We start from the raw sequence: 17191 nt of genomic DNA, 5'->3' as shown, positions 1-17191 counted from the left end.
TAGGTGATGGTACTATGCTACTCAGGACCAGGATCATACCTGCCTGGGCTACAAAATCTGAGAGCTCCTCCATGTCTCTTTTCATGTAATCCAGGGAGGTAGGTCTTAGGTCGTTCACACCAACATGGACAATGACCGAGTCATATTTGTACTTGTTGTGGAGTGACCCAAGTGCAAGCATTATGTGGCGAATCTTGGCACCAGACAGGCAGCTGACCATAACTTTCTCCTTATTTAACCTAGTGAGTGGGACGTCAGTGTGCCTTACTATTGAGTCACCTATGACTAGTGCACTCGGTAAACTTGTTTTGACGTAGGGGCTTAGGCTGAGTGACACTGTTTATGTTGGTTGTGTTTGGGTGAGATGGTTGCTTGCGTTTCTGCCTCGGAGGTCTTTGTTGTTTGAGCAGATTTATTACTTTAATCAGTTACTTAATTCTGCTTGTTAACTTGGCTAGTCTGACTGGGCACACCCCGTTTTCAGCAGAGTTTCCGGGAAGAAAAGCTCCAAAACATTACAAAACCAAGATTTAAACATTTACGTTGCAACCACAGTGTACGATATAAAGACCTGGAATACATTCATTTGGTTGAAAAAAAAATACTGACACCCAAAACAATGAAAACCTATTCAACGCAGGGGGGGCAAACCTCCATATCCCCGACATACTCCTAAGAATTATCTACACCAAGTTTGAGATTACACAACGGGGGGGGGGAATTCCCATTTTTAATATTTTGAGTTTTCAACATTTTGGGTTTCAGTATTTTGAGTTTTTCAAACAAATTAATGTATTTCAAAGAGCTATACTGTACACTATAAGTGGATTGCCAAATGTATAATTTTTGCTATCGGGCAGGTAACCAGCCACTGGCAAAAACTACAAAGTCCACTCCTCTAAAGAAGTGGCTGCCTCCGATGCTTATTTCAAGAAGGCCCCCTTTACAAACACTTGTGTCATTGTTTAAAATAACCCCATCTAAACACTAATCTCAAACTCAGCTCAGGGAGTTGGGCCACATTATCAGGACTCCCGGACTTTATCATCAAAGCTCTGCACTTGTGAAATCTTCCAATTCACAAAAAGGTGGTTACTGCCTGCAACCGGAGCTTAGGCCAGGACCCATTAAGCAGCATCCTCAATTTCTGGTGTAGCAGATGTGTCTTACATTGTCAGCTGATCAATAACAGAGCCAGGAATACCCTCATCTTCATCTCCTAGTGTGTGTTTTTCTATCAACTGCAGCTGTTACATTTTCCATGCAAATTTGGAGAGTTTATATATATCATTATTTTCCAAATCACAAGTTTAATAATAAGGCAATAAAGCTATACTGTTACTTCCTAACTTGCAAAGTACTCTTCACTGGTAGCACAAAGGGAAACTGATGAAGTGTGCGCTTACACAGCCAGTACGTTATATTTTGGCATTTATTAGTACATGGTACGGGCTGCTGCACAAGCAGGGATTTTACAGAATCATCACTCCCATTTTTCTCATTTTACATATGGCCAAGGTACTGTATCAACTAACTTCACCTCTCCTGATTCACAGACACTATCTTCTTTGACAGTCATGACTAGCTGTTACAAGCCTTCTCTCACACAAGCTATCCATCAGATGGCTGTACTCCTCTTATCTTCTTCCTGTCTCTCCCAAATAGTACTCTTTCCTACACATGTGATCAAGCCACCACAATCCGTTCTTGAACATTTTTACATGTGGGGATGCATTGGCTTCCTGACCAATGTCCTCATCTCTTCATCTATCCCACACAATGCATTCTGCAACCTGTCTCAGGCACTTCACCACTATTACCTCAGGCTTCCTTTGCTGTTATGCCTTCAAAGTCCAGGCTTCTCTGCCATACACTAGACTGATGATGCCACTGTTGTGCACACCTTACTTTTTTCAACTTTTGGTACTCTTCTGTCACACACTACCCTTAACTATTTGTGTAAGTTGGCAGCAGCAACTATGATTTTAATTTTGACCTCCTTATTGAGAGACCTACCTTGTTCTCAACCATACCTCCCAGATACCTGGAAGTTGCTCATTTAGTCCACTAATTTCCCTTCTATTTCAATTTTCAGTTTCTTCTTATTTTCCCAATTTGTTCTCATGACCACTGTGTTGTCTGAAAGTCATTTCATCCCTTGTGATTTCAGTTTTGCATTATATTACTTAATGAAGTTCCAGTTCAGATTCTGCTTGTAGTGCCATATTGACAGCATACAACAGCTCTGTTGATCCGTCTCCTCGGATTTCTTTGCTGATGCTGTTTGTACTTGTGTCATTGTGCCTTTGCCTACAGTCTACAGTAACTCTACCAATGTTCCAGGACTTTGAACTATTGCAGGACTGTTCATATCAGATTTCATAGGACCTTGGCATATATACCTTCTCCAAGTCTAGGAATGCCCAGTGTGAATCCTTCATCTCCAGCTTCATTGCCACTTCTATCTCACTGCAAACATCAGGTTGGTTATAATCCAACATGATCTGAATCTGAACTGTTCATCTCCCATTTTATTTTCTGTTACTCCATGTACTTTTTTTTTCTTTTGATAGCTAAGTGTGGGAGCTGGTCTTCTGTCCCTCATCAATCACGACCCAGGAAAAATGCAGGTAATAACAGTAAACTCAATACAAGTTGAAAAGAGCCCTGATAATATATACAGAGTAAATATACTGTTGCGTAATTAAAGCTTGCTCGTCAACTAAATAGCATACATTTCCAAGACTGCAAAGTACTATGCAAACAGGAAAGCTGGTATTTACAATAGGTATCGTTGGAATTAGAGCAGTTATACATGAAGTGAATTTCAAGTTGTACCAGAATATTATGCATTTCCCTTTGTCAGCTGAAACACTAGATGCCAGCCAGCATCTTGAAAGCAGGCAGTCAGTCTGTCTCCTTTTACAGGTGTGCCTTTAACGTTTTCTGAATTCCAAGGAGGACTGAATTTTTATTTTTTGTATCAGTAAGGCAGCTAGCTCCAGGTGGCTAGTCCTGTTTTGAGAACAATACTTTATCACTTAGCGCCTTGAAAGAAGGTCTCATTAAAGTAACAGTATCTTTCTGGGTATTTCTAAGAAAGGAGTTTGAGACTAATGGGTAGTCTGAACATAGGAGGAAAGAAAAGGTAAAATGCAATCATTATTTTACAAATAATGGCACAAAAGAAGATACTGTTAACATTTACTACAGGGAAAAAATTAAATGACAATGCCGTCTACCAGTTTACTAAAATGTTGAAGGAATGAAATGCTAATCAGAGTCAGGCAGTCCTAGGTTTTGATTCCTTCAAATGGGTGACTGGAAGTCACTTAACCAGGTAGTGTTCCAGGTTGCTCCAAAAAAAAATAGGCCCTTCCTCCCAGCAGACTTACTCATCTAAGAAAAAATATATATTTTGTAAACCCTGGAACACACGTGACTGACCAGAGCAACGTCTTAAACTGCTTGTTGAAAATGTGTCAAACTGTGCAAGTCCTGTCATAGCTATTAACTGTGCAGCTAGGTTTCAGTGCTAAAATACAGATGACCAGTAACAAAACAACTGGAAATACTACTACTCCTCTGCTTTTTAATAAGAAACAGGTACTTTTTAAAAAACTTTCTATGTAATGTTACTATGCAACCTTTTCCTGCCATTTCCTACAATCAAGAAAAAGTAAACTGACATACCTGTGAACTGGGAAAACTCTGCCTTCAATGCAAATATTTACATCAGGGTAGCAGCACTTTCTATAAAAAGACAGGAAATCCCCTCCCAGGACAGAAGCAGTCTCTGATTTATTTGCATCTGAATTAAGGCAAACAAGAATGAATAAGTATTTGAAGTACTTAATTTTTTTACAACATAAATGTTACAACTTAACCGTGTTAGAAAGCAGAACTGTTGACTGATGCTATATGAAACTCAGTTAATCCATGCTATATAAAATAAACTCAGCAAAAGCATCACATATGGCATATGTATATGCTCAAGAGGGTTAAATGTGATTAACCATACCTGTAAAATAAACTTTTAGCAAATTCTAGCAGTCAGCTACAAATTCTACACGCAAATAAATTTCACCTTTGACTTATGTGAAAGTTGCCTATCACTTTTACATCTAGACTACCCACTTTTTGGTATGACAAAAAGAGAGACTCAACGTTTCTAAAACAGAGAAGAGTCCCCCCCCCCACAGAAGAAAATATTTACAAACATTATGATATGGACCGGACACCAGCACAGTCTTGAGTACAACTGTGTAAGCTTCTTACTATAAAAACAACAGATATTCAAGGAGAGGTCAGTTTAATACTAAATCATAACACGAGTCTCCCCACCATTTGCTTTTTACTGTCCAGCTATTTTTTGTTCAGGTATTCCATTGCTTACTGCAAAAACAATGCTATTTTCTTACACAAGAAAACTGCTTTGGCTCATATATCCGAAGACCTTTCTGGAATACCAAGCATTGTTTGCTGTGGGAGGTAGATAAATGCAAGATTCCTTGCAGCACAGCTGTGCTGACCTTTATCCTGTAAGTAGTCTACACTTCAAACTCAATGTACTGAGAGAAATGCATAATTTAAAGATACAGTGACAAGTAGTTCAGTCTTCTTCTTTCGGCTTTTCCCGGTTAGGGGTCGCCACAGCGGATCACCTTGTCCGCTCATGATTGGCAGTGGAGTTTTACAGTGTCAAGTTGCCAGCCCGACGCCCAACCTTCCACAGAAGGCGCACACGCACTCACACCTAGGGCCAATTTAGCATATCCAATCCACCTACAGCATGTCTTTGGGATGTGGGAGGAAACTGGAGCACCCGGAGGAAACCCACGTGACCACAGGGAGGACATTAAGACTCCACACAGAAGGCACCCCAGCTGAGGATCGAACCGGAGAACCTCTTACTGTGAGGCGGCAATGCTAACCACTGCACCACCGTGGCCGCCCTAGTGACAAGTAGTTCAGTAAAAAAAAAATAAAGGAAAACTCCACCTTAAAACTCAAAAAACATGTTTTTTTTTTCATTGCATCTTAGTTTTCAAAACTATTTTAATGCTTCAAAATCACTCCAATTGCTTCTTTTACAATTTTTTTCAAACACCTTTATTGAATTATCACTTGTGACATAGGGAAATTTACATTCATATAAAAATCAAACTATATTAACAAACATTATACTTCACATATATTGCTATACATCATATAACCTAAGAAATTATGGTGGTGCTGCGGTAGCGTTGTCGCCTCAGAGTAAGACGCTGTCTGGTTCGATTCTCAACTAAAGCGTCTTCTGCGTGGAGACACGTGTGAATGGGCGTACCTTCGTTGAAGGTTGTGCGTCAGGGCTGATAACTCAGCACGTAAAAATCAACTATCAATTATTAGCGGACCGGAGCTCCGCTGTGGCGACCCCTAACCGGGAAAAGCCGAAAGACGCAAACATTCAGTTCTTCAATTCCTGCCTTTTTTAAATAAGAAACATCTTTATTAGACCATCACTTACTACACAGGCAATCACACATTTATATAAATGACAACAAACCACACCAACATTTCCCACAAAATGACAGCTGATGGAGCCTGCCTTGGTATTGTGATCTTGTTTTCTTGCTTTCAGTCCTTCTCAGGATACATTTCAAGTCCTCTTTTTATGAGTCATATTAGGAAGTGGTGTTGTTTTCTTATGCCATTAAGACAGAATGGAAGGAGTGTGAAGCATTGTCATCTAACACACACACTGTAACTTTTGTTTCCTTATCTAAAGCTCATTTGTATAGCTGTCAGAGCTTGTTCTATGCTATAAACAGCTGTTGGCTACTTCCAGTAAAGGTAGGCAGGTACATAGGCATTTGTAAATGGTTCTTTTGTAGTTCTAAAGGAAATGACAGACCTTCCCCCCACACACTCATCCTGAGGCGTGAGAACTCTAACTGCAGTAAATGATCCTTGCTCTATCATATGCAGGTGACAGCTAACACTGGAAAGACAAAGTAAGTCTGTATGCTACTTTCCAATGCCTTCAGTGGGAAGACTTTTCTCTCTCATGAATAATGCAGAAATAAAATTTGCTTTACTAGTTCCTTAATTATTTCTGTCATGTTCACCTCCACCTTTTTTTATTTTGTATTTATTTATACTTTTTAACCAGGTAGCATTGACACCTACATGTTTTTTTTTCTGGACTACCCAAAAATCAAACTGTGTGCCCCACACCCATAAAAAAATATCTACGGCACATTTCACTCTAGATGTATTCACACTACTGCATCCCACATATAGTATTATACATGCTACATACATATATTTTATACACACACACACATACATACATATATATATATATATATATATATATATATATATATATATATATATCTGCATAAACACACACGTGTGTGCTTACCTGTATATACACAATTACACAAAATCTCTATTTTGATTTTTTATTTAAAGGTCATGAAGCGTACACACACACACACACACACACACACACACACACAGGCATATAATCTGTTTCACCGTTACACGCACACATTTTTGTACATACATGTAAGATGTGTGTTACATACGTATACACACACACACACACATATATATATATATATATATATATATATATATATATATGTATTTATATATACATGCACACACACACAAAGATGGACACAATCAGACATGTGCATTTAAACACAGTTAAATTACTTCTGATTTCCTTTTCTTAATGTTTTTAATGCAAGGGTACATATCAAAAGTATGTTAAAGCAAATTCAGCAGTATATTGTGGTTGCCATCAATGGTCGCATTTCCTTTGTGGACTAGAAAATACTCATGCACTCTACTGCTGTAAGGACTGACTCAGTCAGTGGGAGTCTCTTACCACAGATCTGTGTACCAGACATGCATCACCCTCTGGAAGGATGTCCCAAAAAAAAAGCATAAGACACCTTTTAATAAATAGCATCAGTGCACTTAGTTGAAAGGATTGACACCTGTCTCTCCTCTCTCCCTCTGCAGTTCGGTAACCGGTTTGTGCGTGAGTGGAGTTTGAAAATGGTAAATGTGTTGACACCTTACAAGAAAAAGTGTCTTCTGACTTTTATCTAAATGTCAAAATCATCTTTGCTACTACATTTAAGTTATCTAACATATAAACTATTATAAATAACCAATATTTAAGGCTTAGCATAGTACTGGAATGCTGCTTACATAAATTTATCATAAGAGGTAACAACTGCCTTTAAACCCCTTACTGATATAATTGCTTTGTTTTGCTATGAAAGTGGAGTGTTATGTTCTCCTCCTCACCACAATAAAAATAATGGAAAACAGTTCCACAACTTTTTCTTTAGCAGGATTAATTCCCATCTGAGATTGACAGCATACCTGAGAAGGAAAACTGTAGCTTTATCTGTGACTATGGTAGGCTATGCAGGCGGAAACAGAATCCTCTGTAAATTATGTGCGAAGTTAAGCTTTAAAAAAACAGTAGGTGGGCTTTACCTTTCTGAAAGTTTTAAGTACAAGCAGGTTTCTGGTACTTGCACAATACTGGAACCATACTGTAGGGAGGAAAGCAACCTAAGAATGGAGTTAAACTGTAGGAGAGGGCAGACTTTCCTTTTAAGTTGGAAACTGGGGGAAGTAATTAAGAAAAAGTAGCCACCGCAGGAGCCTTAATACTTTAATGCATTTAATAAAAAGTGCACATTGTAATTTTACTTAGAGGTAGCCAGTGCACTTTTTCTTAGGGCTAAAAGTTTTCTGCATGAAGGCAAGCTGTTTTTTTTTTCACATCTGAGATGGGAATAGAAAGAAGAAAAGTACAATTATCAATCAGCATTTGCGGGAAGACAGGATGTAAAAACAAGTCATGTGCTCACCATAACATTCCATCTGTGTTGTCAAGTTTCATTCCTCCTCAAACTATGGGTTTGGATCCGATCCCTCAGATCCGACTTGGCCATTGCAAAAGCTTGTGACAAACAAAAAACTCTCAAGCTTCTCCTTTACCCATAATGCACCAACCCCAAGCACCTCAGATCTTGTTTGCTAATAATAATAGCAAAGAAATATTTGCAGTCATATAGAGAAGAGACTGTATCCCAGAGCTCAATATCAAGGAAGTGGCATCTAACCACTTGCTCTTCCAGGAGTTTTGAAGGTAGGGGGTTGAAGAAGAATGAAAATGGACAACACAGATGGAACGCTATGGTGAGTACATAACTTCTTTATTTGATGATGTCAATTTTCATTCTATCCTCAACCTATGAGACAAAGTCCCCAACTACCTAAAATCCCAGGTGGACTGAAGGAAGGATATTCCTGAGCACCACTGAAACAAATGACGACCTACCTCTGGAGACCAGATCCAAAATGTAATGAGTAACAAAGGTACGGGGTGTAGCCAAAGCTGCTGCTGCACATATGTCATCCATGGACACACTAGATTGGAACAGTGACAGTTGTCATGGCTTTAACTTGAATGAGCCCGTAACTGTTTCAATAGGGTGATGCCAATGTGTTATAAATGAAGGGAATACAATAAGTCAGCTATTTGGCTAAAGTTACTTTGGCAACTGGTTTCCCCAATTTCATTTCTGAAAATAAAAAAACAATTGGTCAGTTTTCCTGATGTTTTTGTTCTATGTAGGTAAAAACATACCTGTTTGTGGACATCCAATAAATTTAACATGTATTCACCCTTGTTAGCAAATTTAGGACAGAATATTGGCAAATTAATGGACTGATATTAGACTCTGACACAATCTTAGGAAGAAAAGAAGCATTTGTTTGTAATGTGACTCTGTCCTTGTGCAAGAGCAAATATGGTGGGTTTGAAGACAAAGTTTAGATCTCTTAAATTCTTCTGGCAGAAGCAATTGCTACTAGAAATATCATCTTCCAGGAAAGAAATTTAAGGTCACGCTTGGCTGCTGGTTCAAAGGGAGGTTGGGTAAGAGCCTGCAGTACCAAATCCAGATCCCATGGGGGAGTAGGGTCTTTAAACGAAGGCCTTAAAATAAGAGTGCCTCACAAAAAAGTATTGCAAAGCTTATGACAGGCAAAAGAATAACCTTAAAATCCAATGTGAAAGTTCAGAATTACTGCTAATTGGCCCTTAGCTGTCAAGGAACTAGCACCTTCTTTAACAAGTAGAGCTAAAAATTCAAGGATGTTATATATGGAAGCTGAAAAGGGACCACCATTATTTTGATGTGCCCAGTAAACAAACCTCCTCCATTTATTGGAGTAGAGTTTACTCATAGATGGTTTATGGGAAGATAAAAGTATGCGTCAGGCAGAGGAATTTATTTATTTTATTTAAGTTGGATGACAGGGGAAGTCCACTGGGCCAAGCAGAGCCCATTTTCAGTGGAGGCCCGGGGAGAAAAGCTCCACAACAATTGCAAGTTGCATTTCACATGGTACAGAAGGACATAGTTCATACAGCTAATTAAACATTTACAGATAAGCTCCAAGACATTTGCAATTGGCTTGCCACAATGTTGCAAAAATGAAAAGACATAATTCAATACAGAAATTTCAACATTTACACAAAGTGAAATATTTTTGTTATAAACTCAATTGTAGGTTTAACATTTCAAAATATACAGCTACTTAGCTATTAGTAGGTTAGGAAAATATTATGCATGGAGAGCGCAATAGTATATTTGTGACTGGAGAGTATAGTACAATAGATATTAGAGAGAAAATCAGTTTTTAGTAGGGGAGGGATTGTTTTGGGTGGGATGAAGTAATAGTAGATGTAGTTGGAAAACAGCATAGGTTGCCTGGCTAATAATGGAAATGGAGAAGCCAGGCGGTCAGTCTGAGATTTGGTATATCTGGATGGATCATTCCTGTTGGGTGAGAAATGAGGTCTGGAGTCGGATCCAGAATCTGAGGTTCGAGAATTAAGTGAAGCCAAAGGAAGGGTAGCCAAATATGTCGAGGCTAGAGGGGTGCAATGAGGATGACTTTACTCTTCAAAATGGCAGCTTTCTGTAGGAATTTCAGAATTAGTGGGATTGGTGGATAGATGTATAGCAGACCAGGTGGCCAATCCTGAAGTAGCATTTCTGGGCTATTCCCCCTGTGGGGGAATGAGGGCAAAGTAGCTGCGGCATTTGTTGTTTAGGGGAGGACACAAAAAGATCTCAGCAAGGCTGGCCTCACTGATGGAAAATCATTTCCATCACATTCTCGTGAGGTAGAAAAATGCACCTGGTCAGTTCGTCTGCAATCACGTTGGCCTTCCCTGGAATATGCATTGCTATAAGACAGCGGTTGGATGAGATCACCCATTGCCACACCCAGAGTTCTTCTTGACACAAGGGGTAAGATCTGGTCCCTCATAGGTAGGTACTAGGCTATCTGCCCGAAGGCATTTATAAGCCTAACCAGAATGTGTTGGCTTTCGCCACTCCCTTAGATTAGTTCCCTGTGCCTATGTCCAGCAGAGCCACTGAAGTGATCCCCGGGGTAAACTTTCTGTTTCCAATCCACTCGTCAAGGTTTCTCTTGAAGAATGTTAGCGAGGAGCTCTGCCTAATGTAGATTGGAATCTTGTTCCAAAGCATGGGAAGTTGCTGTGACAGGAATCTATCCCTCCAGCAAGTCCTATTTATTGTTGTAGTGAGGTTTAGATCCCTAGAGCGTGTGGCTCGAAGGGATAAACTTTTCTTTAGGTGGAGCATGTCCATCAGTTATGGGTTGGGCATGGCCTTGTATGTCAGGCAGAGATCACCTCTGAGTAGGCAGTATGCAACCAAGTACAGTTGGAGTTTCTTCAGTTGAGCTGCATAGGGCATCTGTTTGAGGACAGTGATCCTCTTGGTGAGGTACTTCTGTGGTCTTTTGAGCTGTTGCAGGTGTCTTGTAAGATGCATCCCAAATGGGGCATTGTACTTTATGATGGGTCTGATGAGTGATGAGTAGAGGGGCACAATGACATCTTTTGATCTGGATGCGAACCCTTTTGTGATAAGGTGGGCCATGTAGAAGGATTTTCTAACCACTTTGGCAATGTCATTATCAAAGTAGAGTTTACTATCTACTTGGGTCCCCAGATCCCTTATTACGTCTTCTGTATTTAGGGGACATCCACCGATGTGGTAGTTTGTGGGTACTTTGTTTTTTCCAAAGGGGATGACTATGCACTTTTTGGCATTTAGCTTGAGGCCATGATTTTGACACCAGGTATCTGTCTCAGTGAGACCTTTTTGGAGGATGTCTGTGTCAGCCGAAGAGTCAATTATAGCACCTAGTTTGCAGTCGTCTGCAAACTTGGTCAGCCATAGTCCTCCTGTGCTTGCCTGTACCTCTGAGAAGTATATGCCGATCAGGAGGGGTCATAGGACTGAGTCCTGGGGAACGCCACTTGTAACCAGTATAGAGTCAGACCTAGCTCCCACAACTCTTACTATGTGGGTTCTGTCCGTGAGCCAGTTGGCAACCTGTCTTGTGACGTAGGGGTTTATGTTCAGGCTGGTGAGCTTGTCTATAATACCAGAATGGGGAATGGTGTCAAAGGCCTTTGCGAGGTCTAGGTAAGCTGTGTGTACCACCTTTCCCTCGTCTATAGCCTTGGTAACAGTCTCAAAGTCCACCAGGTTTAGGAGGCATGACCTGCTCTTAAAGCCGAACTGGGTAGGGTCCAGTGTTTGGAGGTTCCCAATATCTCTGTTAATGAGTTCCATGATGATACACTTCATAGCCTTGCAGACCAAGCTAGTCAGACTTATAGGGTGATAGTTCCCGAGGTCTGTTGTGGCTCCACCTTTGTGGAGCGGAATAACCATTGCTGTGCGCCACTCTATGGGTATGTAACCTGTGGAGAGGCTGAGTTTGAACAGTGTCTTTAGGTGAGGGGTTAGTTCATCTTTGCGCTCGTGTAGGTCGCAGCCTGAGACACTGTCCGGTCCCACTGATGCTGTGTTTTTGGCTTTGGAGATGGCTGTTTTAACCTGAGTGTCTGTGATTTCAGGAGCTCTACATTCTTCTGGTATGGTTATGGGCCCTTTTGGGGGTGAAGTTTGCGCTGAAACTGTCTGCCAGGATGTTGGCAATATCGGTCGATTCAGTGTATTTTGTATCATTCTGCAATAACTCCAAGTAGATCTGAGCATTGCCACTTCAATTCTCGATATAGCTAAAGAATGCCTTGTGGTTATCTTTGGAGTCCTTGGCAATTTTTCTTTCGAAACTCGCCTTGGATGATTTTATGAGGGATCGTAGTTTCTTGCTTATACTGATCAGGGATGTCTTCCCTTCTTGGGATTTTACTCTTTTCTGTACTAGTTTCCTCCTCCTGTTGTATAGCTTGTTTATGGCAGGAGTCCACCAGACTGGTTTCCTTTTCTTGGAGGAGTGAGTCTTGGTTTTGTTTGGGATAGCACGATCCATGCATTCTTGTAGGTGCCCGTAGAATGCATTAGTAAAGGATTTTGCAGCTTGGAAAATGTTATCCTTTAGCATGGGGGTTTTGAAACTTTCCACCTCGGTCTTAAGTAAAGTGAAGTTTGCTTTTGAAAAGTTTTTCATGGTGGTTTCCTTGTCCGGGGGTGGGGGTGGAATGTGGATATCCAAAGTGATTTGTTTATGGTCAGATCTAACCAATGAGGGGTTGACCTCTGGTGTGGAGCACTGGTTGCCCATGTTGGTGATGACCAGGTCCAATATGTTGTCACCTCTGGTGGGAGTGTTGCCAAGTTGATCCAGGGCGTTTGAGTTTATAAATTCTAGAAAATGTTGGGCAAGGGAGTTAGAACTTGAGTAGTTCTCCCAATTAATGTTTGGGTAATTGAAATCACCCAATATTAGGGTGTTTGGTAGGACCTTTATATTTCCCAGTGTTTCCAGAAATGCGGAATGGGGGTCCTGGGACATGGTGGGTGATCTGTAGCAAGCTACAATTTAAAGTGCAGTTTTGCCGTTGTTAGTTGCACATGGATGATCTCTGAAGCATCGTGCTGTGCCACTAACTTGGAGGTGTGGGTATCCTGGATGAATATGGATATGCCCCCGCCTTTTGTATTTCGGTCTGGGTTCTGTGGCCAAAATGTATAGTATGAGTTGTAGCCTGGTAGTGCTGGGGTGTTCTCTGGAGCCTTAAACCAGGTTTCTGTTACTGCACATATGTCGATTATCTCCATACTGAGGAGTGCCTCGAGTGCATGCATTTTGAGGTTTAGACTTCTGGAATTGAGTAGCATTACCCTTAGTTTTTTTGTTACTTGTGCTATTTATGGCGGTGGGTTTGTCTTTTGAGCCTTGCCTAAAAAAGGCACTATGGGGGTGGCAAGAGCCTTGGCCAGTATTCGAAAGCCTAAGGGTGACAAGTGCAAGCCGTCTCTAGCGAAGCAGCGTGGCTTGTCGAGCATGTCATCTCAGGTGGACAGACACTGGATCCCCTTTGAATGACACCAGAAATTTAGCCAATTGTTGAAATTGATAATTTTTTCTTTATACTGTGGTATCATTCTTGGTGAGGGCAGGATGCTGGTCAGGGTCATACCGGCCTGGGCTACAAGATCAGAGAGCTCTTCCATGTCTCTTTTCATGAAGTCCAGGGTGGTACGGCTCAGGTCATTCACACCAATATGGACAATGACAGAGTCGTATTTGTACTTGTTCTGGAGTGACCCGAGTGCTTGTGTTATGTGGCGGATCCTGGCACCCGACAGGCAGCTAACAGTAACCTTCTCCTTATTCAGCCTAGTGAGTGGGACGTCAATGTGCCTGACTATAAAGTCACCTATTACTAGTACGTTGGGTATGTTATTTTGCCTTAAGGGCTGTGATTGCATGGCACACTGGTTTTGTGAAGTATGTGTTTCATGATTTGTGTTGGGGGGTGGAGGTTGCTTGGATGTCTGCTTTGGAGGTCTCTGTTGCTTTTGCAGATTTTTATTTAGAGCCTCCGAGTATGTTTTCATGTATTTGTGTACGTTTTTTTGCCGGTGCTGGTTTAATGGATCTATGTGAGACTGGTGGTGTGATGCAAGTATTTCCCTTTCCTCTTGATGTCTGATCCAGCCTTGGGTTGAGAGAGCTTAGCCTCCAGTTTGGCTGTATAATTGCATCTCTCACATGTATTAGTGCTTGGTGGTAGGATGAGAGGGTTGTCTGTGTACATCAGGCAGTTGTAACATTGCCTCAAAATGCCCAGATTCACCAGATGGACTGGAGAGTACACCTGAAACTGCCCTTTGGACATGCCTGGATAGGTACAGTGAACTGTTTTACTGAATGGCTGGTAAGGTTGAATAGAGAGCCTTGTCCTTCTGTACAGTATAGGAGGGTCTAGTGCTAGGGTTTTATAAGTGCTTGCTATGAGTTTTGAGCAAGTGTCGGGCTGAGAAATGAATGGCTTGAGTGCTTAAGTTGAAAGTTTGTTTAGTTCCGGGGAAAAATTGAAGAGGAGACTGTGGAGCTGGGAATAGTTATACCCCAGCTAACCAGCACTTCCTGGCGTACAAAACCGGACAAATGTGGTATTTATAGCAGTGAAATGAAAGAGATAGAAATTAGCCCAAAATGGCCAATAAACTACAAATTTCTGGGCTGAAACCACTCCTCCAGGGACGGATAGGCTGCTCAAAGCTCCCCTCTTTCACAGGTGACCAGAGAAACTTCCTTCTATCCAAGTAAGGTATGGGCAAACACAGATTTGTAACACAGCCCTGAATTCAGCACTTAACCTGAAAACTGGACTATACTAGCTTAGAAAGGCGGGAAAAAGTATATATATATATATTTTTTTTTCCAGAAAATAAAGCAGATAACTCTTTAAATGCACAGAAAAGGATACTTATTGTTAAATATCTCAGATCAGAGTTGTAGTCAATGCCTCTAGTAATAAAGTAGGAAGAAACACAAATACAGTAAAAGCAGATGAATGGAAGCTAGACTCAGCAGGCCTGAATCTGGTCTATGCTGCAGCAACAAGGTGAACCAATTTCAGAAAGAAACAGTTCAAATAAGCAGGCACAATAAGCCTGTGACCAGAAATTCCCAGCTCAGAAGGGCAGAATCTAGCCTCCCACAAGAGTGCAGACCACACCTTCTTAATGTAAAAAAACTTGCCCAAAGCCCAAGTGCTTAAACCAGAACTAATGCACTTTAGAACAGACACTAAGCCTTCAATCAGCAACTCCCAACTCAGAAGGATATAAGCTTCCTGTCCTGCCACAAAAGTGCAGACCACAAACCTTCTTAATTTTATTTTATTTATTTATTTTACATTTGTTGACCGGGCTAGTCTAGCTGGATATATTTCCATTTTCAGTAGAGGCCCGGGGAGAAAAGCTCCAACATTAATAGTTAGATCATTACTTAAAATACAGCAAATATGATGGTAAACATAGATGAAACATCGTAAATGAAAGTAGTTCAAATAAGTATACAAAAATCAGTAATAATAATAAAAAAAGTGATCAAAAAAAGATATTTACACTAGTATAGAAATCATTAAGAATGGTGAGATGAATTCTATTACACAATAAAAGTGACAGTGTTATTATGTACTAGGTTGTGCTAACAATAAGCAGGATGAATCTACCAAATTGTTTCATTGTGGTCAGCAGTTCAGTTCTTCATCATAGAAATTAAAGAAATATGTGTGAAAAATTGGTAGGGTGTAGAAGTAACCTTAGTAGAGGGAAAGGTTAGTCAGGTTTACAACATGGACATAACCAGTGAGTTTTAAAGTATGTTTTTAGTCTTTGTTTAAAGACTAAAATCTAATAAAAACTAATGTGAAACAACTGGTCTAAAGCCCAAGTGCGTAATCCAAAGGCTTAGAATAACAGTTACAATTTAATCGGCTACTAACAAGCAGTAATAAATGCAACAGAATAAATGCTATTAAATACGTTTAAGAACAGGCAGCAAGAGCAAAATAAGTAAAGTAGGAACAAACACAAACACAGTATGCAGTAGAGGCCCGGGGAGAAAAGCTCCAACATTAATAGTTAGATCATTACTTAAAATACAGCAAATAGGATGGTAAACATAGATGAAACATCGTAAATGAAAGTAGTTCAAATAAGTATACAAAAATCAGTAATAATAATAAAAAAAGTGATCAAAAAAAGATATTTACACTAGTATAGAAATCATTAAGAATGGTGAGATGAATTCTATTACACAATAAAAGTGACAGTGTTATTATGTACTAGGTTGTGCTAACAATAAGCAGGATGAATCTACCAAATTGTTTCATTGTGGTCAGCAGTTCAGTTCTTCATCATAGAAATTAAAGAAATATGTGTGAAAAATTGGTAGGGTGTAGAAGTAACCTTAGTAGAGGGAAAGGTTAGTCAGGTTTACAACATGGACATAACCAGTGAGTTTTAAAGTATGTTTTTAGTCTTTGTTTAAAGACTAAAATCTAATAAAAACTAATGTGAAACAACTGGTCTAAAGCCCAAGTGCGTAATCCAAAGGCTTAGAATAACAGTTACAATTTAATCGGCTACTAACAAGGAGTAATAAATGCAACAGAATAAATGCTATTAAATACGTTTAAGAACAGGCAGCAAGAGCAAAATAAGTAAAGTAGGAACAAACACAAACACAGTAAGCAGATGAATAAAGTGCAAAAAATTTTTTTTTGTTGTTGTACCAAAATACTAACATATTGTCCATTTGAACTGCAATTGTCCCCAAGGGGAGAGCATGTTGAAGGAACTGCAATGCTAAAAGCACTGCTCCCATTTTTAGGATACTGACAAGCAAGTTGGCCTCTTTGGGGGACCAAGTGCCTTGCACTTTATTCCCCAGAAAATGTCCCCACCCCCAACTGGGAAGCATCTGTGGTCACTATGGCCTTAGGCTGAGGGGGAATGAATTCATGGCCTTGTAGAACCTGATCTGATTGACTAGACCACGACACCTCTCTTGCATATGTGGGTGACTCATACTGGAGTAGACATGGGTTAAAGTATCGACCATTGTGTGGCTAGCATCCACTGAAGAATTCTCATGCAAAATCTGGCCAATGGTACCAGTGTTACTGCTGCTGCCATAGATCCCGGGGTCTTAAGAGCTGAGCGGGCTGAAATCTTAGTACTGCAGGTTATCTTTTTGACCTGTGATCTTACAGTTTTGAGCTCTGGAGAGAGGAAGTGAAGCTATGGTTGATTTTGTGTTGAGAATTGCTCCTATGAATTCTAAAATG

General features: G+C 40.3%; 1 protein-coding gene across 5 annotated transcripts in view; it reads right to left on the bottom strand.

Moving 5' to 3' along the window:
* BTBD8 (BTB domain containing 8) overlaps positions 1-17191 on the bottom strand; it is a 1983533-nt gene that overhangs the window by 1474376 nt on the left and 491966 nt on the right. For all 5 annotated transcript variants that reach the window (XM_044085661.1, XM_044085663.1, XM_044085662.1 and 2 more), the window contains exon 2: positions 3694-3816. In XM_044085661.1, coding sequence (XP_043941596.1) covers positions 3694-3816 — 123 coding nt within the window. The remainder of the gene's footprint in view (positions 1-3693; positions 3817-17191) is intronic.

The sequence above is a fragment of the Protopterus annectens genome, chromosome 10.part0, assembly GCF_019279795.1.
Source record: "Protopterus annectens isolate FY-2018-M chromosome 10.part0, PAN1.0, whole genome shotgun sequence".
NCBI lineage: Eukaryota > Metazoa > Chordata > Ceratodontiformes > Protopteridae > Protopterus > Protopterus annectens.
This window is presented reverse-complemented; position numbering and strand designations above follow the sequence as displayed.